The following is a 15,160-nucleotide window of genomic DNA, read 5'->3' on the forward strand; positions in this document are numbered from 1 at the left end:
GGAAAAAAAGGGTATTTATATTTGGAGAAATGCTAGCTACAACGTTTGGCAGCTCCTGGGTTATTTTGTGCTGCATTGACTGTTTGAGAGCTCTTGTATAATGGCATTTCACAGAGCACGGTCTGAAAGTCTTCACATGCATCTGAAGATTTCCTGATGACATTTGCTTCTGTTAAGCTGCCCAAGCTGACACCAAAGCATCTCTCTTTGAAGTGTGACAGACAGGTAGCCCCCAATTCTGACCTCTGATCCAGGTCCAAATTTCTACAGTAATATGCACACACTCTAGTCTCTTTCCAGATGGTTTCAGACTAAGTTTTTCTTCAGTACCAGACCTAGCAGACACAGGGAGAGTAACAGATGGACAAAATCTGGCGCTCTGGGACTCTGAAGTCAGTGGGACAAGCGACAGCATGCAGAAGAGTCACTTGAATTCAGTCTTTCAGCTCATGCATGCCTTCCGTCCTGGACACAACCTTGTGGCACCTGATTTTTATCTCTGGCAAAAATATACTCAATAAGCAGCTGACCTCTCTTCCCTTTTGGGACTGAGCCGCTGAAGTTGCCTTCACCTTTCAGAGGTTCAGAGGTACTCCAGTATGGTAACAGCCCCTTCTGGCAAGATCCAGCTTTAGCCAAGAAGCTATTCCTGCTGCCAAGGCTCAACAGCGCACCTGAGCTCCTGAGGGAGAAGTCGTCTAAAGATCACTTGATATTTGACCTGGTGTGTCACCCAGCGAGGTGCTTCAAAATGCCATCATTATCTCAGGTGCCTAAATAGCCTTCCTGTTGCTCACCCTTATGCAACAGATGGTTCAAATTGTCTGGCACATATGCACCGAATTCACACTGAAGAAGCGGCAGGCTGCTAACATCCCCACTACCACGCTTTTGGAAAGGATTCAGGAGCAGACACCGAACACCTGCAAATATTTGAGGCTGAAGTTTTCTTTTTTTTTGCATTTTTTAAATAACTCTCCTCCTGCCAGGCTCTTGCAAAACAGTGATTTTATGGTTAGTTTAATTCATGTATGTTTTATTTGTCTGAGATTAATAGGTAATGTGCATTTATAAACTTAATTCTGAAAAGGTGGGTAAACCACAAATATCAGACCTAAGACAGTATTAACAGATAAATCACAAGAAGAATGATATTTTGTTAGGGGTTAAAGACATCCCTTTGCATACTTCTCTCCTCCCCTTTACTTTCAAGCCTCCTTTATGTTAAGATGACAAACCATATAATTGAAATACATTTCATTAGATTAAAAACTAAAATACTTGCAGAGCTGTGTGGTAAGAGACCAGATACACTCAAGCAAAAATTCTTCCATCTCGCCCATTCCCTTCAAAAACATGTCAAACACACAGTTTACTAAAAAAGGTCCTTAGCATTCGAACTATTTTTTTAATTAGCACATAATTCTCAAGCATGGGTAGCCTTTCAGAGCACAATACAAAGGAGTATATTTATTGCCTACACAACAGCTACCTTCAATGGTTTTCAAGTATCTTGTGTTTTAATCTTAATTAAGGACTTCATGCTTCTGTCTTGGCTTCCTGAAAATTCCCCCCATGATGAGTACAGGTAGAACACTTCCCAGGACAAGCCAGGGGAACATTTAATGGAAAGTGCTGCTGCTGCAATTCCAGCCCAGTCCTGCTTATAAGATTTGCCTGTACAAATGTTTCGATAAATACATTAGCAACAAAAGTAGGGCTAAGGAGAATCTCCATCCTTCATTGGATGCGGGGGGAAACATAGTGACAAAGGATGAGGAAAAGGCTGAGGTACTTAATGCCTTCTTTGCCTCAGCCTTTAACAGTCAGACCAATTTTTCTCCCGGTACCCAGCCCCCTGAGCTGGAAGACAGGGGGGTATTTATCAGCACTCCTGGGTAACCGCAGAGGTCCCAGTTGACTGGAAGTTAGCAAATGTGATGCCCGTCTACAAGAAGGGCCAGAAGGAGGATCCAGGGAACTACAGGCTTGTCAGTCTGACCTCGGTGCCGGGGAAGGTTATGGAGCAGATCATCCTGAGTGCCATCATGTGGCACGTACAGGACAACCAGGGGATCAGAACCAGTCAGCATAGGTTTATGAAAGGCGGGTCCTGCTTCACTAACCTGATCTCCTTCTGTGACAAGGCGACCTGCTTAGTAGATGAGGGAAAGGCTGTGGATGTTGTCTACCTGGACTTCAGTAAAGCCTTTGACACTGTCTCCCACAGCATTCTCCTGGAGAAACTAGCTCCTCATGGCTTGGACAGGCATATTCTTTGCTGGGTAAAAAACTGTCTGGATGGCTGGGTCCAAAGAGTTGTGGTGAATGGAGTTAAATCCGGTTGGCAGCCGGTCACAAGTGGTGTTCCCCAGGGATCAGTTCTGTTTAATGTCTTCATCAATGATCTGGACAAGGGGATCAAGTGCACCCTCAGTAAGTTTGCAGATGACAGCAAGTTGGGCGAGAATGTTGATCTGCTGGAGGGCAGGAAGGCCCTGCAGAGGGATCTGGACAGGCCGGATCCACGGCCCCAAGCCAGCTGCATGAGGTTCAACAAGGCCTTCCATATGGAAGGACACATACCTGCCCCACAGACTTGCAGTGAGCCTCGCTGTATGGCATTACAGAAAAGATACCAAAATATCCTGACAAGTTACTTTAATTCTTTTAAAGCCTCAAACTAGACATTTCATTCATAGTAAGTGATAGTATTCACTAAAATAAATGTTTAACAGCCAGTTATTAGCAGAGTGGTCATACTTTAAACATTTAATTTGCTACCGATACAGTTTTGCATTAGCAAGCCTGGAAAACAATTACAAATTACACAATTCAATTTTCCAAATGGATTATTCCATAACTAGACAGAAAGACTGTTTAAATTACTTCTGCTGTTTCAAGGCAAGATTAATACAATCGGATTAAAACTCAGATCCCCTCGAGGAATCAGTACATTCCTGTCAGCAGTATGCAATTAGTTGGTTTTGTACTGGAATATTAAGGATTCTTCTGGCACATTGCAAAGTCAAAAGTCACTTGGAGAAATAATAATTTCTTCCTTCCTCCAATAGTATTTTGTTAAAGTATATGGTAATTTGTGGTCAATTACTTATTTACCAAGTGAAAACTAACCAGCTACCTGAAAAGCAACTCTCTGCATAGATTTTGTAGCCTGGATCCTAATTATTTTCTCTCCCTTGTGGGACCAAATGAATTAAGTGGGCAATTTGCTTTGTGTATGCAAATTTCCAGTTCACTTCATAAGCTACAGATGACTGTTCTTGGACGACCTGTATTTTAGGACACTTTAACCTTTCCATGTTTAAAAAAATAGAACAAGATTAGAAAGTATTTAAAGGTCAGTATTCTAAAAAAAAAAAAAAAAAAAAAAAAAAAAGAAAAAAGTACTTATTTCTTCTGTTGTTTTAAACTTTGAGTGGCAAGGAGGTCAAAATTCAGCCTCTGGTGCAGGGCTGCAGAAGAGGACACATACATCATGCATTCAAATGCAAACAAATTGGACTCCCCCTATATGACAGCAACACCACCGAGACACCTCAGAAACACTGCTTGTAACCCAGACTTCGAATGGATGAAGAAGAGACTTTCACTGGATAAAGGTGCCAAGGAGATGTTGTACAGTCTCAGTCCACAGCAACGCAGCTTCAGTGACTGGTACCACCACAGTGCCAACAAGAGCAAACGCTCTGGACAGACTCTTTCCACTAATAAATTGAAGTAATATCTGCACTTTAATTCATGACAGGAAAAAAAAAAAAGGCAACAAAATGAAACAATTTAACACTTCAATGAAGGAGGCAGGTGCTATTGAAAAATTAGCTCCATTCATCATTTTTCTTTTTCTACCCTTTCCAGTTTTATGATGGATTAAACCTTTCCTGAGATTCATGGGGTGAGCAGGGGCTCCTCAGTTTTCTAGATTTGATGCTGCTTTCAACAGCATTGGAGAATCACTTCAGAACCCAGGTAGGAAGTTAATGACCATATTTCTGAAACACTGTAATCTCTAAGTGAGGTTTTCCTCTTACAATATCATCTACCAGCCTGAACTGCATTCGTCCTTAGATTCATTAGCACAAGCTTATGACACAGTGACACTTGACATGTTAACAGGACTGGCTGGGCTTCCATTTGTAGGATTAACTTTATTGTCAGCGACAGCGAGAAGCAGCCTTCTGCCCAGGAATGACAGAATTAGAATAGTCACAGAAAACCATCTACGCACCATCAAGCTGTTATTACAACAGTTGCCCTTGCTGACCAAATGTACATCGAGACAACAGCAATCACTATCCTAGATTTCTGGGTGATGTCTTGAGTACCAAAGTCCCGTTAATAGTATACATCAAAAACAGGTGACAAGTAGTGTTAGTTGAAGACTCTGCCACAGAAGTTTTTTGTGTTGGTTTTTTTGTTTGTTTGTTTTTAATTAATAATTAACTATGCTTTTTGTAAGAATCAGTTCAACTATAGAGCAGTATAGAGCAGCAGTGACATGTTCTCCTTTTTCAACACTTCCTATTTAATAGTTAGAAGCTGCATCATTCACCACCTTAGAATTTCACACATTTACAAAGCTTATTTAAAAAAGAAACTCATTTTTATCCACCTGTGCTCTTTGTAAGTTAACACATTTTTGCCAGAAAATGCTATTTAATATTCATTAGCTTCCTTTCAGTAAGGTTCATTAAAAATAAACAGGACCCATCAACTTGTACAGCTGCTGACTCTAGAACTAGAAGACAGCCTCATTTACCATCACAGTGAGAAAATGGGGACACTGCAGAGCCCCACTGCCAAACAGCAACACGGCGTAAGCGACAACCTGCTGTCCTGGGCAATCACATTTAAACTGCTCTACTCGGTTAGCACTGCTTCATTACAGAGTGGCAAAGAGGAGTGATAAACATGGCGAACAAATGCTGATGGCAACGTTCCCAGGGTAGCTCACACAAATGGCAGCGACGTGGCTGCCCAGTCGTGGTGCTGGGAAGAGAGATCTCTCCATTTTATACAGAAGGACTACAGGCTTTCTGGCAGAAACCTCAGCAATGCATCCGGTAATTTGGGTCTGCATACCTGGGACCTGAAGCAGACAGACGTTTAGGGGAAGGGCTCAGAGCACTGGAGCTGGCAGTCTAGCTCAGCAGGTCCAAGACACCAAAAAAAACATAGAAGCTCAGACTGATCATCTCAGATATACTCAGCGTAAGACCCAGACCCCAAGACACCACCCTCCAATTCCTGAGAAGGAGAATTAGGATATAATCTATCAGTTCACTCCAGCTGGAACTAGTGCTTTCAGGAGTGCACACCACATTCAAGTGACCTGCATTCAAGTTTGTTTTACTCCTCCAAAAGTGACTGATTGTGGAGTTTGACCATTGTTTATTCCTGTCAAATAAGCTACCAGGGAAATCCAGATATGAAATTTATAGAAGAAACAATAGTGTAACATTAAGTAACTGTTAACTATAGACTAAGCTTGACTTAAAGCTGAAAATCCCTCAAAGCTAGTGGGACTTTCTATGGTGCTTTAGTTTGCAGATCCAGATGTAGGAAACTCCTGTTAGGTTTCATAGGCGACAAGTAAGTGCTGACCTACAGATTTTCTTGAAAGAAGAGAAAAAAAATCCAGCCTCATTTAGATTCCTCATGGATTTCATATCCATTACCTAATCTGAACTTCAAGTCAACGTGTGCTGCTGATATATTGCATTAATACAATAGAAGAAATAGAGATTTGCATCAATAATTGACAGAGCCATACTAATATAAACATAAAATTTCACACAAAGCTGGAAATTGTCTTATACACACTGTGCAACCCTCACACACATCAAATAAAAAAAAAAATGAACTTCTCATTACTTTCGAAAGTTGCTTAATATAAATTTGAATGAACTATTTCTGGGCATGACTTACTACAAATAGCCACAGGTTTTATGACCAATCAATTACAAATTACGTGGCATGTAGACAAGTCTGAATTCAGATTCAGTATTCCCTCAAGATTTCTTCCTAAATGTATGTCAAAGTGAGTAAGTGCAGATCAGCCTCAAGCTGAGCTGTGCTCGCCAACTCCTAGGAATTTATGCATATACTTTCTAATCTTCTAATATATTAAGCTTTTGCCAACAATGATTATAAATTAGTTTCTTATTTTCATCTCCAAGCCCAGGAGAATTACACATGTAAATCCTCAGATGAATACGAAATGTGCACATAACTCCAGAGAAGTGATTAGAGGGAAAAATTTCATTCTTTTAATACCGGTGAATTTAGCAAAGGTTTTCACATCATTATTGCAAGAAAAATTTGCATGTTGCCCTTCATTTCTGTAGCTGTCTACTGTCTTCCCACAGATGCAAAATCCTAGTAAAATGGGAACCTCTAAGTACCCAGCTTTTTGAATTCACACGTTACCTTGGATGGTTGTTACTGTAATTATGAAGAGCAGTAGTCACTGCAAAGTATTTCAGATCTGATTTTAAAGGGCTGAGGAGAGAAAGGGACCCCTTCTCTGAAAAGAAAGTCATTTTCCATTAGCTTAGCAAGATGTTTGCTACAAAGCAGAAAACAGAACACTTATTTTGCCTCTACTTCGCTGAGTGAAGGAACATACAAGTGGGTTTAGGACCTTGATAATAAAAAAGTTCTAATTTTCAGGCGAATGAATACATGTCAACTTCAGGTTTTATTCTTGATTATACGTTAAAAAAAAGTTTGAGAAACAACCTTATTACCAAGTCTTACCTTGTGATAGCATCTGAAGTAAGCAGCTCGTTCATCTGAGAATTTCTCCAGCCTCTTTGGCCCTTTGCTTGAAGCTTTTTTGAATACTAACCAGCATCTCTGGTAAATCTAGAAACACAAGAGAGTAAATTTGGCATCTCCAATGACTTGACTATCACTAATATTTGCATAGAAGTTAAACACATAAATCAGCTGTTGCTCTGGACCTACAATTAATGACTCTCAGTAGCACAGACAAAACATAAAATCAAGCTAACGGATAGTTACATCCTATTTCTTTTGAATTACGATACAATCAGAAATGCTTATGAAGACAGTACATGCTTGCATGAAAGGTGTTAGGAAGAAAAAGCTGTAATTATGCTTGCAAATGCAGGGCTTTCTAGGAAACAGCTTTTTAAAAATAAAGTGACACACTTTTCCATGTGGATTTGTTACTGGTTCCAGTCTTGCATGCTTAAGACAGACATGAAGAAAGCTTGAGCAGACAGGTAGGAATGGACCTTCCATCACACAAGTATGAGAGATAAAACTGTAAGCGTATATTCTATGTATAAGGGTAAATGAGGATACCTAAGAGAGAAGCAACTGAATTACTGGGTAATGAAAAAGACAGATCATTTAACTATAGAACCCAGGACCATTCTGACAACCGGTGTTTTGCTTTCAAGGTCCAGTTGAATTTAAATTCAAGTTACTCGAGGCAGACTCTGTCTGTGCAGAGTAGTTGAAAAAACACCTTTTCATCTATAGCATTAAGCCACTTCACTTCTCAAACTTCTGCCACCATTTCTTGCAATCTTCCCACCTATTCTTTAACTGTGGTGCACTTTCTACCATACCCTTACATTCAAAACCACAGCTCTCAGCTTAGATAACATACTGGCTGTATAGAAGGAAAGAATTATACGCCTTGCCAACTGTTCACAGCCTACATTTAATAAGTAATTCCAAAGTAACACCTGGTAAGTTAGAAATAAAACAAAACTGCCACTAAAATTAGTGTGATTTCAAAGAAGAAAGTCTGATCAGCCATTATCAAGTAGTTCTCAGCTCTGACAGACCTCCAACGCAGCGCAAATTCACTGGAGCGATCAGTGATGAGACCCATCAAAACATCTCACTGCCTCCAGCTAAGCCAGCACCCAACAGGTAACCAGCAGACAAGGCAACTCCATCCTTTGAACCCTTGATGGGTTTCTAACCAATGTATTCAGCACAAAACAATTATGCCCATGAAAGGTATCTATAACTCTATTTCTGTGCCCAAAAATGATTGTTAGTTGACTAGCTGTGCTTCTTTCACCGGCTTTTAGCTGTTTTTATAAAGATGTTCAGGGACCCTTATTATTCCCCCCAGCTTTATTATTCTGCCTCACATGTGGGCACTCAAACTCCTGGCCCACTTGGCTGCAGAAGCATTTAGCATATGGGCAGGCTGCTCTGATGCCAGGCACCAGCTGAACCTATCAAGATTTTCTTCCAATTTTCCAGCTTATTGGCCAGTCGATCTGTTCTGTTTAATGCAAGGGTTTGAACTGAATTGTTCAGGAATTACTAGACACTGACCAAAATGAGAGCTTACCACCAAAAAAGCAGTTCAGATATGCACCCACTTCTACTGGAGGAGACTTTCTACACTTGCCTTCTGAGAATCTTGTTTGCTGGGCCCAGATAACCTCATCACACTTGACAAGAAAAACTCTAAAACCCCATCCAAAAGAGATTGTCAAAAGTTTGAGTATTCAGCCCTTTTGTTTTTCAAAACCCTATAGTTTTAACTTTAGCAATTAGAAGCCCATAGAAGAGAACAGAATCCTTTAGTAATGCATTTGCCATTATACGACACACATGAGGACAACTACAACATGATGATGTCCTACTCAGACCATTTGCACTCAGAAGCACCTCTCTGGGTCAGCAAGTATCTCAAAGCTGTAGCTGCAACAGTGCGTGAGCTCAACAGCACACAGAAGTAGGGGCAGAACAGGAGAGTAACGTTCCAATACAAATAAGCAAATAAAGTTTTGCTCTGCCTCCAGCTGGGCACAGATCCAGGATAGTCATCACCCTTCCAAATACCACTAGGAGCATAAGTACTATTAGCAATGAACTCCAGTCAAGCATGGTAGATGATGGCTATAAGTTGGTGCTACTGCAATTTATTACTGCAGCTCAACAATGACTAATCCAAGACTAAGTCTTAGATTTAGATCAGAATCAGGGCACAGCTGGCGGGGGGAAACCTGTTACATGTAAGTACCTCCAAGGACGCAAAAGCCAAATCAGCCTATAATATAAATACTGGTCTTTGAGTTTTGGTTCCACTCCCATATTACAACAGCTCTCTAACAAAAGAGTCCCAGGGTTGGAATACATTATGCCAGTGCCTCAGGACAATATCATCACGACCCAAGTAATCTCACCCATAAAGAACAAATGGTACTCGTGATGCTAACTGGAGCAAAGTGGAGGAAAGTCAGGTTATGAAGGCCCCTCCCCTGAACTTCTTCCTCCTTCTGTATGAGCGAGTCAGCTCTCTCCTCTCGGGGAGTCTCTAGGCAGAGAGATGCTACTGCAATAGCAGTTTAAAGTAAAGTATTTTGTTTTGATTAACGACAATGAATAGTTTTTTGCCTGAATATACAGTTCAGAATGCCATTAATGTTAGTGATGTGATGGTTAACTCCTCTCTGCTGAGCTTATATAAACAAACTCAAAAAGAAGATATATCCCCTCACTTGAAACCTGCTTAGTACCTTCAAAAATGAGATAATGGAGCCATCAATAATGAGTACTATTATCACAGTCACATTTCTATGCTCCCATGACACATATATCTCACTGGTGAACATCCAGCACCATCTTAACTGAGCGTAAACAACATGATACCCTAAACCTCTAGCAATAAGGCAATAAAAAAAAGGGGGTTGGACTAGATGACCTTTAAAGGTCCTTCCAACCCAAACCATTCTATGATTCTATGAATAACCAATCTGGCAGCATCTGCCTAGGAGCACTGAAAGCCCTTCAACACAGTCAATGCACAGAAGAGATGATGTGGTGCCCAAGACAGAGAGCTAATCATAGACGCTGTTACGAGCTTCAATACAGAGCAAGTAATTAGGTCTTTGATGCCATCATGATCTAGTACGTGTCTGAGACTTGTCAGTATTTCTTGAAGTTGAAGACGGCACGTGAATTATTTACATTGTTACAGCTGTTTTGACAGCAGCAACAAGAACCAGCCCCAAATGCTCTTAGGTGCCTATTCTGTCATGAATACTTAGTTCACTTATCCTTCAAATCAACATTTTCACTACTACTCCATGAATAGGAATTAGTTCAAAGTACTGCTGTAATTACTTCCACTCCAAACACTTGGGCTGACAGTGATTAGATAATCCAAACAGCAAATCAGGATCTGATGTGCTGAGAGAGAACAGTAATAGCTGTCATTTGCATAACACCTAAAACTTACAAAGTTCTTGCTGTGAGATCTTCCGAGAAAGCCTAACTCAAAATTTAATTTCAGTATTAAAAATTAGCATCTACTTCCTATGGTCTCGCCTGAAAATTTCAGCTTTTAGCAGCCCATCACGCAGGTAACAATGTAAAACTTGAGGGAAATAATGCAACTGTTTATGAAGTGGATCATCTGAAACCCAGATAGGTGATCCAATATGCATGTCCAAGGTCACGTCAAAACAGTTCTATTCTTAGCTCTAAAGATCAGTTGATATAAATCATTACCACAACTGAAGTCAAAGAAGGAGCGACTTCAAAGGAATGATGCAATCTGAGTATTTGAATTCCTGCCTCTCAGTGCTATGCCTTCAAAACCAGGCAGGATTGCTCAGCCATTCCCATGCTCCTTCTGATGCTGGAAATACACTGTCAAGCAAAGGAGCTGTTAACCTCAGCTGGAACTGGTCAGCATCTGGCTGAGGAAAGTGGAAAAATTTCTTTTGACTTTCCTGGGTTTCATGGTTCAGTTGTGGTTGGAGGATACTCTCATGCAGAGAGGGAAACTGAAACCGGAGGCTTGCTGTCCTACGTGATGACCCAAACCCCTGGACCATCCTGGAAATGGGTGTGGGGAGGGAGATCTGGCAGTCTTCACCACCTCCCAACTGATCAGAAAAGCAAGATAACGAAGAGCTAGATTTTTGAGTGCCTAAAATGTCATTCTTTATACATGGAGCGCAAACTATTCCACAGAAGAAACAAACATTTGAACTTAGAAACTAAAATTTGCATTTCAGTCCAAAGCAAGTTTACCCCACCCCTCAATACTTTTATTCAGCAACTGATCTAAAAAAGCATCTGGAAATAGCCAAACATTTAGAAATTGGTGGGGGAGGCTATTTTTCATATCTTGGGGCAGGGAGTTTAAAACTGGCTATTTTTTAAAACTAAGATATGTGGCTTCCACTACACTATGGCAAAGCAAACCTCTTTTATTTCAGGACCAAACAATCCCACCCCTTATTTGTTATTTAAGAGGGATATAGAGGTCAGAGACAGCAGCACAAAGTCTCATCTGGCAAATTTATCCTTTGCGAACAAGTGAACCTTCAGGGAAAGCTGCCCTATTTTATTCCTGCGTTGTGTTTTTCTGCTCTCTGCCCTAAAACAAAGAATTACAATGAGCTGCATTTACAAGGACACTGAACTTGCTGTCAAATAAACACAAACTTTGCTTTTTTCAAAGCAGTAGCTGAAAGTACTATTATGCAGCTTGGGATGATTACCAGAAAGCCTAGGCTACTGCCAGGAACTTGTCTTTTGTGACTGCGATAACCTCTAGAAACAGATAATCTAGTAAAGGCACAGCATAATAGCACAAGAAATTTCCCACAGTATGTTCTGATTTTATTTTTTTTTTTGGTGGGGAAAAAAATGCTGCCACTTTATCCAAGGCTGGTAGATAGCTCACCCACTGAAGTACCTCAGCTGCATATGGAAAATTATTTGAGTGTTTTTGCTGAACTTTGCCAGGGAATCTCCAGCAGGTTGGAGTTCCAGGTACAAGGTCCCTTCCAACAGGGAGCTGGTCACACAGAAAATTAGCCAGCTAGTGCTTAGTGTTTGGATCTTAATTCTTCTATTTTAAATATGTCACTTCGGATTCAAAAGGTGGTAAAGAGCCCTGAGATAGAATCCTTAGCCTGAAGGAAATTTTTGAGGCGACTGGATCTAGAATTTTGCTTTGCATCTAGAAAAATGGAATATTGCCAACAAAGACAGACTGCAGCTCATTCATTTAATTATATTCACTCCTCAGACATGTCTGAAGCAGTAGATCTCCATTAGGTAGCTGTTTCTTTGTGAAAGACTGGAGGACTGCTTTCTAGTAAAGAGATCTACGTATCAGCAAGTATGATGACGCCTTATGTATCATGTTGAATGGGACTGTGTGGCTCTAGTGAAGACCCCACAATCCTTCCACGACTTCACAAAATGGAAGTACTTAATTTGAATGTATTTCTTAGAATGGTTACTATTTCTTCGCAAGGTTATGACTTGCTTCTACTTTTCCAGCTCAGCTTTGTCCCTTGCCCACTTCATCCCCGTATTGGCAGCTGTATTCAGTGCTATTTCATTCTGAAAAAACACAATGTAAGTATAAAACAACTACAAGTAGATGGACTACTAGAAAGAATCACATAGCTGTAAACATAGTTAACTTGTACTGAAATGTGCTTAGCATGACTTAGATGGTGCATAGAAATGTGGACTGGTTCACTGGCTTTGTAAAATAAGCAGCAAAGTTGTTCACATGTCTGTAAAGATATCGTTGCACTTGGCAACAAGACGATTTCACTTTCCCAGATACCCATTTAATGCGAGTGTGTTATGAGTAAGCGATATTGCATTATTCATTGTGATCAGGTTATAATGACTACATAAATCATAGTTGGTTTACATCAAGCTATCTTCTTCTCTGGGGGACTACAGAAAATAATCTAGATGTCTCCTTCCCCCAGGAAACACATTTGTGGAGAGAGAAACCTCACTCCTTCCTCTCATTCAGTATACATCTTCAGAAACAATATTTTACACTAAGAAGTCATCCACAGTTGCTAATAGGGAATGAAGCTGTAATCTTGTCTCTGTGCCTGTTCAGAATGCACAATGTTGCTCAGTATTGCAAAGTTTTTTTTTCATCAAGTTACAAAATCCAGCTTTGGCACTGGCCAGAACTTGCTATAAGACCAGTGCACAAAAAAATGCTTGGCAGATCTTTATGAATCTATACACCTTCTTTTACTCTTACATTTACTAATGCAAGTCACAACAGATGCCTACTGCTCTAAAATATGAGGCATTTTAATCAGTCTTTCCTCTTCAAAAACTCTTTCGTTCTACCCCTTCCCTCCCAACTGGAATTGCATCAACCACAAGTGGGATTTTTGTTAATGGTTCAGGCTCAGAACTCAAAGCCATTCCTCCAGCCTTAGTTTAAAACACCAAGCAGCTGGATTTGAGCCTACAGATGCATTCCCACTTGACGCACTAGTTAGAAGGCAACTTTGTTCTGATTTTTTTTTGTCCTTCATGATTACGTGAGATTCATCCCACTGCCAACACACCCTCAGCAACTGAAAGTCTGCACGCTGTGATCTCGGGCACATTGTCCAAGCCATGGCAGGGTGGTGAGGAGCATAATCTAAGCAGAGACAGTAAAATGGCTCACCCAAGATTACCTAACAATTTAGTAACGGAGCCTTTGTTTCATTTCATGTCTATACTATGCTCTGTGACAATGGACGTTGACAGGGAAACACAAGCAGCATTTTACAGCTTTTGCTTGTAACTGGCATATACCAGGGAAAAAAATGCTCAACAAAACCGCTGCTGCTGGCACAGGTCACCTCTGGCAGATTTCAAGATGGAATGGGCTCATTGAAAGACAAGAAGGGATTTGCTGATACATTCCAGCCTGGTAGAAGATATTTAAATTTTTTAAGGGACACCCAAGAGCTTATGAGAGCCCTTTACAGTGAACCAATAAAGTAGTGTCAATAAAGTAGTTTAGAAGCAATGTACCCCTTCAAATTGCTGATGCACTCAGCAGCTCGAAGTCTAGAGTTCAGAGGCATCTTAGTTACAGATCCTGGCCAGAGCACATTACCAGTGAAATCTCTCTGACATACAAGCTTTTGAGGGCTTTGGATACAAGCTTTACATACAAGCTTTTTGGGCTATTATTCAGTCCAGACAGGGCAGAGAAGCCACCAGACTTGGGGGGGACACCTAAAACAGCATTCTGGACCTCAAGGGGCAGGGAAAGGGCTCCAGGAACGCAGGACACCTGGGAGGTTGGCACCTGAAACAGAACACTGATAGCCGCTAATGCAAAACGTCATTAAGAAGACAGGGCTGGGATTTAGGACTTGCTTGTCCCACATGAGTATCACAAGTGTTCTGCAAAGGAGTCATTTCTTCCCCTTCTCTACTCAGTTCATGGTGCCTTGAATTTGCATTGGCAGGTGCTCCTTACATGCAACTCACAGGAGACTTGTTGATAAACTAATGTGTAAGTAAAGTACACTGTGTAATAAACTACACAGGAGATGTAAGGGATAAGCAGTCATGCTGTTTGATATGATGGAGGGCAATATAGAACTTGACTCCCTTTTTCAGTTTCTCTAATGACTGTCTAGAATGTCAGGACCTAAAAGATATTAAAAGCAAGACTTCAACTTCCAGTCTACTCTCCCTGCAAAAATGATGAGTTGGATGCAGTATCATTAGAAAGAGAGCATTACCTGAAATACCCTGCCACTTTCAGACCCTTCTTTATGGACTTACAGCCTTCAAAGTATAGGGCTGCTGGTTTGTTTTTTTTTTTTTTTTTTTTAATCATACACAGAAAAGGTTATAATTCTGGGCTGCGTAAGGCCATTAGAGGAGAGTGCCTCCAAGTGCCAAGAAGCATTTACAGCAGAAACCCTCTCTTGCTAGTGACAGTTTAAAAAAAGTCAGACTGGAGCTAAGTATCTGATTTGGTTCCCTGAACATCTGCTAAGCGTTATATATGGGCACAGATAATTCTAGGCATGAAACTGGATAGGAGAAAATCAGCCTAGGACTCCAACTACTAAAGGAAGAAAAAATAGTAAAGGCTTCAATGCAGACTAAAAACTGACTCTGTGCAGCCAGCTCGCGCTGGCTGAGCTCTACAGAGTGCAGTTGGATGTGCTGTCCTGCTGGGTCAGGCCATTAGTGCGGTCCAGTGAATTAACACAATTTAGTACTGTCTTAGAATTAGGTAACTGCTGAATAACTTAAAATGACTGCGATGAATTATGGTTTGGAATTATTCTTTTTTGTCACTAAGTGTCTGACTTGGTTAGTTTAATTACATGGGCTA

General features: G+C 40.7%; 1 protein-coding gene across 1 annotated transcript in view; it reads right to left on the minus strand.

The window, feature by feature from the left end:
- DOK5 (docking protein 5) overlaps positions 1–15,160 on the minus strand; it is a gene marked incomplete at both ends in the record, with an annotated part of 44,240 nt that overhangs the window by 16,554 nt on the left and 12,526 nt on the right. Inside the window, one exon of the mRNA XM_082325656.1 lies at positions 6,781–6,888. Coding sequence (XP_082181782.1) covers positions 6,781–6,888 — 108 coding nt within the window. The remainder of the gene's footprint in view (positions 1–6,780; positions 6,889–15,160) is intronic.

Source organism: Platalea leucorodia, assembly GCF_965183815.1.
Source record: "Platalea leucorodia genome assembly, chromosome: 13".
NCBI classification, from domain to species: domain Eukaryota; kingdom Metazoa; phylum Chordata; class Aves; order Pelecaniformes; family Threskiornithidae; genus Platalea; species Platalea leucorodia.